Raw genomic sequence first — 11,113 nt, forward strand, 5'->3', positions numbered from 1 at the left:
GCAGAATAGTTTGCAGCCACTTACTGGACCTCAACTGGGGCCACGTCCCCAGGACCTGACCTCCTGACAAATGCAAGGAAGCAGATCCTGAGTAGTGCAGGGAGATGGATGGGCAGGGCCCTACATCCTCAGCAAGTTGGGAGGAGGCTGGGGAGCTAGTCGACTTGATGTGAAAGCAGCAGGCCTCAACAAGAGAACAAAGAGTCACGCTGCAGCCAAGGAGCTGAGGCCAAGCGTGGCTGAGCCAACGGGGCGCAGGAACAAGCTGGTTAAGAGAGGGCGCATGCAGAACCTAAGGGGTCAGAGAACCAGAAGCAGGATGGTCCAGCTAGAATGTAAATTGCCTCCTCTCCCAGGAGAGTGAAGGGCAGATAGAGGGCGCTTAAGGATCACTCATGCATAGATGGTCTAAGTAAGAGCAGCAAGTGGTTTGGGCTGCTGCTGTGGGGGAAGGGAAGCTACAGCACGGAGCCTGCTTGAGGAAACAGTGGCCCCTGGTGACCAAAAGCAAGAACATGGAGACGGCTTACTGGGGAGAGTGCTGCCTGCTGGCCACAGGAAGGAATGAACGTCTTTGTTTCCAACCCAACAATGGCTCCAGATGAGCAGGTCCAAAGAGATCCTCACCTTGGCTTCCTTCCCCATCCCTCCCACCCCCACAGAAGAAGGCAGTGGATGGGCACAGCATTACAAATGGGGTCTCCAGAACAGATCATCATCAGGAGCTATGGCCAGAGACCCAAAGAGGATACCAAGGTAAACATTGGAACAGGCAAAAACATGCCTCCCATATACATACCTTAGAACCTGGCACCATCCTAAATCACACTCAGCTTCAGAAACTGCTCAGCCTTCCATGTCACAAAGTAACCAATGCCTGGGCCAGCAGGAGACGGTTTAATGTCTTGTAAACCTGAGGAGTAGTATCAGTATCCTCACGACCCTTCCCAAATAGAGGAAGAGGCCCTTACAATAACCTTCTAGGAAGAGGAGCACAAATGCCCACCACCCGATTACCACCCCCTCCCCAGTCAGCTTTTTCTCCAACTCAGGAGTCCCATGAGGGTCCAGGAAAACACTCAGACTCTTTGCTCCTCAATGGAAGGTCTTTCTCTGCAGACTCAGTTGTGTATGCTAGAACCTCAGAGGCTATACATATGAGGACAAGAGTTCAACAGGTAAATGGGATTTGCCTCCAGACAGGAAAAGAAACAGAGGCTTGTAGAGTGTAAAGGTGAAGGCAAAATTTCTAAAGAACAAATGCTCCTGAACCTAGAAGCATAGGTTAGATGGCAACATCTCAAAGAGACAGCAAAAAAGCTGACGGATCCAGCTCAGACAAAGGGCTGAGGTGAGAGAGGCCCCACAGGGGCATTTATAATCCTGCCTGTCCTTTGCCTTGGTGGAAATGAGAATCACTAGATGTCTACAACAGGGACAGGGACTTAGCAGACAGTGTATTTTCCCCATCTTGTGGTGTGCAGTAGTGACCCTAAAGCCAGCTTTGGTGCTCCTCTTCATACCGTTGGGGATCGATGAAAGGCCGATCAATGGACCGGATCATCAGCTCACCACAGTAGACACATTCAGCTGCCACCAGCTCATCCAGGTCAGCTTTCAGCTGTTCCCTGCTAGGTGCCCCTGGAGTCCCTCCTTCTCCATCTTTTGTGCGGGGTGGGCCTTTGGCAGGAAGTGGAGCAGCCCCTAATTTTCTCTGTAGCTCCTCCAGGCGGGCCTGCTTATAGGCAGGGAGCCCAGGCCTAACAGCCTGCAGGAGGCAGTCAGCATGGAACATGTGACTGCAAAGAAAGACATAGAAAGGACGATTGAGCAGGGGGAAGTCACAGGCTGAGCACTTGTCTTGAGGCTCCACAGTGCCATAGCGCCCACGAAGCTCCTGCAGATCTCGCCGAATCCTCTGGGCACTAGCTGTAGCCTCCTCCATCTCCCGCTGAAGCTCATCAATGTGCCGGTTGTAGGCTTGCAGAGAGCTGCAGATGGCTTCCTTGAAGTGGTCAATAGTGACAAAGTCAGGAAAGAAGGGCAGCACGTCCTCTATTTTAAGGAGAGGACAACTAGCCAGACAGGCCATGGCAGTCTTCACATCTTCTTCTTCTTGTACCACATGCCGAGCGATCTTGAGCCACAGTTTCTTACGCAGTTCCTCATCCTCCTCTGGCAGGTCCGCACACTGTTTGGCCAGGTCCACATCCACCTGGAAGGAATAAAAAGGTTACTGCTGACACACCCTACATGGCTGGGGAAAGAAAGTGGACAGAGACTGTTTCCCCCTGGCATGTCAAATCATAGAGCCCAAAAGATCTAAGGTCTAATGCTCCTTGCTTCTCCTGGGCAGTGGAAGGGTTCAAGAACTGCAGAGAGATGGGAATAAGATTACCACTTGAGGGGGCAGCTGGGTAACTCAGTGGATTGAGAGCCAGACCTAGAGACGGGAGGTCATAGGTTCAAATCTGGCCTCAGACACTTCCCAGCTATGTGACCCTGGGTAAGTCACTTGACCCCCATTGCCCACCCTTACCACTCTTCTGCCTTGGAGCCAATCAAGACAGAAGGTAAGGGTTTAAAAAAAAAAAAAGATTACCACTTGATTCCTTATTACTACCAACATCTCATGGCTCCCAGTAGGCATTTGGTTTCCCAGTTGACCAAATAATTTTACTGTTGCCCAAGTCGAAGCCTAGAGGCTTATAGTCCAAGTTCTTTAACTATGAATTCGATTGCAATTAATTCAAAGCAAGATCTTCTCACTCAGAATTAACCCTTTGTTCTGTCCACTCCATTCCCTTGGACCAACCACAGAAGCCACAGTTAATCCAGAAAGGACAAATTGACCTGTTCTCAGCAATTATCACAGTAACGAACCCCAAATAACAAGACAATATATCTTGGCCCATTTCACCTACCACCCATATACCCCTAGAGACACATTCTCTTTGACTCTCTATTTTAGCATGGCACCAGGAATCTGTACCCCTCACCTGGAGAGCCAAGTCGACAGCCTCTTCATAGAGTTCCAACACCTTGTAGACATGAACACAGGCCCGGTTATGGCCATGCTCTGCACAGAGTCTCAGGGCATATTTGAGGTCATAGTGTACCCGGTGAGGACTGGTCCCTGCTTGCTCCAAGTAGGCCAGCAGTGAGGCAGCCTGACCCCGTGCATACAATGAGAGCAAGTAGTTGTGAATGGCTTGCTCAGTCTCCCCTAGCACATTCACACAGAATTCCATGTAGCGGATGGCATGGCTCACTTGCTGGGCTTCCCCACCTTGGCTGTAGTTCACCAGGGCTGGGATGAGCTGCCGGGCATCCAGCCGGCTGCCCAGCTCAATCCAAGCATCCACCAGCTGTCGAGGAATATGACGGATGAGAATGGGTGAAAACTTATAAAAGAGCTGGGGATCATGGTGCTTAGAGAGCACAGCCAAGGCCTCCTCATAGGCTTCATGCTGGCAATGATATGCTACCACCCGCTCATAGTCCTGCATAATCACAGCAAAATACACCATGTGTTCTGTATCCCCATGGCTGGCCAGCAACTCATGGATTGAGGCTCGGCTGGCAAAGAGCCATTCTTTGTTGCGTGGGCTACTGAGAAAGTTGCGGAATTGTTCTCGTGTTTCACGATAAAGAGGCAAAGCATCCACATCACCTTGTAGAGCTCCTAGACGACTCAAGTAGAGTTCTGTCAGCCAGGCAGTGAGCAGTGTGGCCTGAGTACGCTCAGTTGGCTTGAGCCCTGCCAATTTCCTCTGCAAGAATTCTGCCAAAGCCTCCTCCTGTCGAACTTCTAGGAACTTAAGGGCAATCTCTTCAAAGTAGCTTTGGGTCAGGGCATAGCATCTAGCACTTTCCACGTAGCGGCGCTGGCGGAAGCAGAAGTCAGCTTCACGGGCCAGAACTGTGTCTAGGCAATCAGGTCGCTCACGGCAATATTCCTTAGCCAGGTCAAAACGGTTCATATCCAGATAGGTGCGCCAAACATCCCGGGACTCACGCTGAACATGATAACGGAACACAGCTCGCTCAGTATGAGCCCACAGGTGGCCTGTGGAGGAGTCTTTCACCATATGTCTTAGTGGCCCAAATTTTTCTAGAAAGTGATCTCGTAACACCACCTGCCCTGTTAATGTACACACTGCTTCTACTCGGTCTGCTAGGAGTAGCAAGAAATGAAACTGGGTCAAAACAATAGCCAGTGGTGGGCTGGCGCCAGGACCTACACCAGGTGGATAATCCCACACTCGTTCTTCACTCAGCAAAGAATCGGGACGCCCACAGTCCAGTGATCCATATAGTACACCATCCCCCATCATCCAGGCAAAAGCACGGGGTGCAGAGCGCAGCTTGGGGGTATAGAAAGCCAACTCACTATACCCTAGACTGCTGGGGAATTCTCGAAAAGGTGGTGGATGATCAGTATACGTGGCAAAGAGCCCTGAAAAGCCTTGGACCTCAGTCCCATCTGCCACCCGGCCCGTGAACTGGAAGAGGCGCTGGCGTGTAGTAGCAATGACAAAAAAACGTCCATCAGGGCCACGTTCTGCTTCTATGGAGCACACAGGTGCTGGGCCTCCCTCCTCCATCAGTACATGCAGTGGGCGGAAGTAGAGGTCAGGTGCAGGACCAAAAAGGCCACCTTCACTGGCTGACAGTTCTGCCTCAAAGATCTGGCCTTGGGCAGTACCTACTAGGATAGGTCCAGTGCTGCTCTCTGTGCCTAGGGCTTTGTTCCAGCCCACACTCTCCACAAGCTGCCCCTTCCACCGTGCTAGTGGCCGAACCTTCTGTCCATTTCGATTTATGTAGAGAACTTCAGTACTGCTCAGGGCAATCAAGAGGTGTGAGCCTGGAGTAAAAGGAGACAGGGAGATGCCAGGGCACAGTCTGGCTAGTAAGAGATACTGCCTTTCCCACCCTCTACCCCATTCTTGAAAACATCACTCTCAAAATGATTATCATTTTTGGTAGTGATGAACTCCAAGCTGGTACTCAAGCAATCCTTCCAAATCCCTATAACTAGCCTTTCCTTCCCCAACCCAACTTAATGTATTTAGTACTTTAATACATCACCAGCTCTTACCAGTGTGATCCAGAAACATCTTATGAACTTTGGCTTCATCTTTGCGGCCCAACTCTACGTGGTTCGGTTCATTTGCCTTTCCCAGGTCAATGCTGTGGGAAAAGAGAGCCACAACTTCACCTCGGAAAAATAATAACCTATGGGAACTACCCTATTCTGAAATCTAACTACAATGAAACCCCTTTCTTCTGGTTGGCAAAGAAACATGGCTTGGGGTAACTCAGAATTAAGGTGGATTAAAAGTTATTTCCCCCAAAATTCTAATTACTTTCCCTTCTTAGAATAGAGCAGTAGTCTCAGTATTTTGAAGTTATTCTCAAATTACCACTCCTCTTTCCCACCCCCCATAAGTTGCTTCCTTTATGTGCCTTGGGTCCTGACCTACCGGAGCAGGGTATCTTTGCCCAAGCTCATGCAGAGTTGATTGCAAGAAACTACAAGGCTGGTGATACGATCAGAAGGAGTAAAGTCAATTCGCTGCTTGGTAAAGATGGGTGCCTCCTTCTCCAGTGGGGCATTTACAAATCCTGTAATTGAAAAGGGAAAGTGATCTCTAGAAACTAAAAAGTGAAAGATGGTATTCTCCAGTTATGCAACAATTATTTAGCTCATCTCTGTTTTCTTGTCCTGCTTCACACACTCAAGACCTTAGTTAAGCTTGCTGAGGAAAAATACTTAATCAGTTTCTGGGGTCTTCTCACACATCTGAAAAAGGGATCCTTAACATTTCCAATGAACTTTCCAGATTGTTTCTCACCCTACTATACCTGCTCTCCTCCTTAAGGACTGTGCTTCCTTATCAATATCTTTGCCATCAACCTCAGAGTCCTTTAATCTTCTCAGTCAGCAAACCCAAATTAAATAAAATTGTTACAGTGAGTCTATTTTCTTGGCCCCTAATACTGAGACATCACTGCCAAGGTAGTGATAAAATTTGCTGAAAAGAAGAGTGTTTGGAGAATATTGGTATAACATAGGAGTTAACTATAATTGTTGGGAGTAAGAAGGGTAAGACTACAGACTTCTCCAATAATCATTCAAAATTCTTCAATCCTCCTATTTTCTGCATCATCTTCAATTAAACTTCATGGCACTTTCAAATCCCAATCCATGACTGAGTATTCTTTTTCATCCATCTAATCTGAACAATGACCACAGTCTTCACTCTTTCAGAACTACTCTTCAATTCCCTTTCTTTGAATTTCTCCATCCCCAGCCCTGATCTTTACCCTGAACTTTCTTCTTTCCCAGCCCCACCACTTATTCATCCTAAACGCATCTCAATGAGGGAACTGGTACAATCAAGCCTCTAATATTTTATATTATCTAGGTGACCATGGATCACTCTTACTGAATGAACCTCAATGAGTTTTAGTTTCCTAATCTGCAAAACGGAGTTAACAATAATTGCACTGCTCACCTCACCGCGTTGTTGGGAGGAAAGTGCTCTGCAAACTTTAAGCACTATGTACCTCCAATTCAGTTCACTCATTCAAACATTTATTAAGCAGTTGCTATATTCAAGACTAGGGATATAAAGCCAAAGGAAAAGCTCCCTGACCGCAAAAAGCTTACAGAAATGGGAAGTGGCATGGAGGATTAGGAAGATACTTGTTCAAGGCGCCTGAGTCACCTGGCAGCTCGGGCTACAGCTATTTCGGATGTTAATTATCCACATAGAGTCAGCTGGGAGTCCAGGTCCCCTCCCCAGGGAAAGGACGTGGGGTCTCTCAAGGCCAACATGCACACGGAGAACAGGCCCTGCCCTGGCTCCTCCTCAGTCTCGCGCCTGTCACGGCCCTCGCTTACCAGAGTGGGGGATGCCGACGCTGGGGCAGCCCGGCTGCAGGACAGCAGAGCGCGAAAGCGAGTCTTCGTACTCATCCAGGATGGACGCCATGGCACCCGGCTTCTAGGCCTCCCCCTCCCGCCCGCGGCCCCGCGACTAAAGCGACGACCCTCCCTGCCCCAGTCCCCGGGAGACCGACCACTCCGCTCCCCAGGAAAGAGGAACCTGCGGGCAGAAAGTCCTCCCTGCCCCGTTAGCCTCACAGCCCCCAGCCACCGGGCTGATCTCGGACCAGGTTTCTCAGCTGACTCAGGCCCGTGACGTAACGTGACGTGACGGCCGTAAGAGCACGCCCTTACACCACTTCCTCTGTCCATGGAGCATATACTACGCATGCACCAGGGTTCTTTCAGCGATGTGAATAGATGCCAAAAGGGTGGAGCAAAGGATTGTATGGGGCGAAAGATACCTCCTCCCCTTCTGCCTTACCTCCTCCTTCTACTCCTCCTCTCTCCTTTCTCTCCCCTCCTTCCCTCTTTCTACCCTACCTCTTCCCTCCCTCCCCTTCCTTCTTCTTTCCTCCTCATCTTTTCTCCCCTCCCCTTGCTTTCTTTCCTTCTTCCCTTCCTCTCTCCATCCCTTCCCTTCCTTCCCTTTTCTCCCCCCTTTCCTCCTTCCCCTCCCCATCTCTCTTTTCTTTCTCCCTTCTCCCTCTCCTTTCTTTCCCACGCCTCCCTTTCCTCCTCTCTCCCTTTCCTCTTCCGCCTGCCCTTTTTTTCCTCCTCCCCTCCTGTAGCGCCGAGAAGTTAAGCATCCTGCCCAGGGTTACACGGCCATTCCTGGAATTGTCTCCCTCCTCTTCTCCGTTTCTGGGTTTCCCCGACTTCTTCAAGTATCACCTAAAAGTCTACCTTCTAAAGGAAGTCTTTTCCCAATCTGCCTTAGTGTCTTCCCTTGGTTGATTCTTTCCAGTCTTTCCTTCTGTGTATAGCTCGTTTGTGCATAATTGTTTGCATGTTATCTCCCTCATTAGACTGTGAGATCCTCGAGAGCCGGGACTGTTTTGCCTTTTACTCTGTATTCCCAGCACCTTGTTGGAGGCGGTACTTAATATATATTTATTGACTGATACAGGTCCTAGATTTGGACTCCAGGTTTCCTACCTCCACAATTTCCCAAATTCATTGCTTACACCACTATGTCTTTCACATTTCTTCTTCCAGCATTAAATGCTTTCTTATAGAGACTGAGTCCCCCAAAATTGTTCCTGAGTGTATCAGCATTAACGCAGAACTCTCAGTCTGAATTCTTCGGCTGCCTCAACTCCAGGATCTCCTTCTAGATTCAGTCTTTACCTTCTTTCGTTTCCCAGTTTCTTCTCAGGGACAGCCCCCTTCATTTTTTCTTCTTCTCTACCCCTCCTCCCTAAAAATGCTTGCCTCACCCTGCCCTTCCTTCTTTCCTTAGCAAAACTTTCCATTTATCCTCTCTAATCCTAGTATCGGAGGATTACAGATTCAAAGACTGCTGGGTTGTTTTCCCAAAACCAGACTGTAGTTGCCCAAGGTTTGGGGCTGACCCCTGGGCAGGGGATGGGCCTGCTATGCCTTTCCCATGCCCTGTTAAAAAGGGTGTTTAGCAAGCCCTCCCTTCTCCCACACAAACTAGGGCCAAAGAAAATACAGAACAGGTTGCCCAGGTCAGCTTTGGGTCATCTCCATAACTATCATCCTGTCTTGCCCTAGAGTCTGTCTTTCTGGAATTGAGCAAGGGTGGGGTCGGGAAAGTTGCAATTTCAGAGAAGTAATAATAGCTGATATTTATATAGTAGCTTAAGGTTTGCAAAATGCTTTATGTATATTATTTCATTTTGTTGTTTAGTTGCTTTTCAATATTGACTCTTCAAGACCCCATTTGGAATTTTCTTGGCAAAGATAATGGAGTGGTTTACCATTTCCTTCTCCAGCTTATTGTACAGATAAAGAAACTGAGTCTAAACAGGGTTAAATAACTAACCCCACAACAAATCCGTGAGGTATGACCCTGAATTCATGTGTCCCTAAGCAAATTACTTAATGTCTTGGAGACTCAGTTTCAATATCTGTAAAATGGGGATAATGATAGTACCTCCCTTACAGGGACCAGAGGATATAATGAGATAATAATATGAAAGGAGTTTTTCAAATCTTAAAGGGCCATCTATATGCTAACTATAATTATTTTTCCCACCATTTTACAACTAAGGCTTAGGTTTGTGTTGAGTATGTAGGAGCTCGGATTTTTTTTTAATTATTTTTTTTAAACCCTTAAACTTCTGTGTATTGGCTCCTTGGTGGAAGAGTGGTAAGGGTGGGCAATGGGGGTCAAGTGACTTGCCCAGGGTCACACAGCTGGGAAGTGTCTGAGGCTGGATTTGAACCTAGAACCTCCTGTCTCTAGGCCTGACTCTCCATCCACTGAGCTACCCAGCTGGGATTTTAACACAGGTCTTTATTGCTGCCAAGTCCAACATTCTATCCATCTACTCTACCAGATGGTCTTCCTAATTCAAATAATGTGATGCTTCAGAGAGATTGTAGGAGCAAAAAAATCAATACAAACAACATATCTATTAAGCACCTACTATCTTTGTCTGGGACTGTGCTAGCTGTTGAAAATACAAGTACAAAGAATGAAATAATCCCTCCTTGGAAGGAATTTATATTTTAGGTTATAGAAAGAATGTAGAGTTTCTTAACAGCTTTTGTTCAATCACTTCGGTCATGTCCAACTCTTCATATTCACATTTAGGGCTTTCTTTTCTCTTTTAATTTTTTTTTAGCAATTACATATAATAACAAATTTCCACGTAAGTTTTCCTAAGTTATATGATCAAACTTATCTCTCTCCCTCCATTTCCTTCCCCCTCCCAGTGCTGGTAAGCCATTTGATGTGGGTTATACATATATTATCATGCAAAATATTTCCATATTGTTCAGTTTTGCAAGTGAATAATCTTATAAAACCAAAACCCCAAAACATAAACCTAAATAAACAAGTGAAAAGTCATATGATTTCATCTGTATTCCCATGGGGTTTCTTGATAAAGATATTAGAATGGTTTTACCATTTCCTTCTTCAGCTCATTTTACAGATGAAGAAATCAAGGCAAACAGGATTAAGTGACCTGCCCAGGATCACACAACTATGAAGTGTCTGAGATGGGATTTGAACTCAGGTTGCCTTGCCAGCCTATATTGCTGTCATGATTGATTTTTGTATCTTAGTGCCTCCCTAGCACAACACTTTAAATATGGTGAATGTTGAAATGAACAGCCAAGGCTTCCTTCTATTCTTCCATCTACCTAGTTAGATGGCTGGCAAAGCTAGATCTATTCTCTTCTTATAGTTTTCATAGTCTACTGTTGTTTTGACTGACTGCATGGCTAAAGTGGTTGGTGTGGAAAATAATTGAGGGAGTAACTTATTCATCATCTTTCTCCCTCAACTGCCCTCCCCAGACTTCTCTATTTCAGTAAATGACACCACTATCCTGTTAGTCACCCAGGCTTCTGCCTGGGAGTCATCTTTGCCTTCTCTCTATCTCATCTCACACATCCAGTCAGTCCTGTTCCTTCTATCTCTGCAGTACAGTATTTCTATAGCTAGTCTCTCCTCTGTGCTATCAACCCAACCCTCTTGGTGGTTATTACAACCTCCTCACTGTTTTTTTCTGCATCCAGTTCTCCCATTTTCAATTCAATCTCCACATTTCTGCTCAAGTAATATAATACTGGGCTCATACCAGCCCTTTATTCCAAAACCTTTTAGTGGGCAGCTAGGTAGCACGCTGGATAGAGTACCAGGTTTGGAGGTCGGAGGATCTGGTTTCAAATTTGATCTCAGACATTTCCTAGCTGTGTGATCCTGGGAAAATCACTCGGTCCCAACTTCAGAGCCCTTGCTGCTCTGCTGTCTTAGAAATGAAACTAAGACAGAAGATAAGGGTTTGAAAAAACAAACAAACAAAAAACTTTCCTATTTCCAGTCTACTAGAGTATAAAGTTCAGCCTTTTTTTTTCAGGGTTCTTCCAAATCTGGTCTCTACTTACCTACTCAACCTCATACTACTCATCTTCATATTTCCTATGTTCTAAACAAATTGGGCTGCTCATCATTCCTTTTTCTTAATTTGGCCTCTTGAGTCCATCAAAAACCATTGTGGATTTTAAAATTAATAT

The 11,113-nt window shown here is 46.8% G+C and overlaps 1 protein-coding gene across 1 annotated transcript; it reads right to left on the reverse strand.

The window, feature by feature from the left end:
• Positions 1 to 883: 883 nt before the first annotated feature.
• On the reverse strand, positions 884 to 7,004 carry VPS18 (VPS18 core subunit of CORVET and HOPS complexes). The gene is made up of 5 exons (XM_044662201.1): positions 6,914 to 7,004; positions 5,490 to 5,631; positions 5,105 to 5,196; positions 3,000 to 4,870; positions 884 to 2,215 (listed from the first exon to the last, which is right to left on the reverse strand). The coding sequence occupies exons 1-5, from the start codon at positions 7,002 to 7,004 to the stop codon at positions 1,493 to 1,495; spliced, it is 2,919 nt and encodes a 972-aa protein (XP_044518136.1). The 3' UTR covers positions 884 to 1,492.
• Between the last annotated feature and the right edge of the window lie 4,109 nt (positions 7,005 to 11,113).

Source organism: Gracilinanus agilis, chromosome 2, assembly GCF_016433145.1.
Source record: "Gracilinanus agilis isolate LMUSP501 chromosome 2, AgileGrace, whole genome shotgun sequence".
Lineage (NCBI taxonomy): Eukaryota > Metazoa > Chordata > Mammalia > Didelphimorphia > Didelphidae > Gracilinanus > Gracilinanus agilis.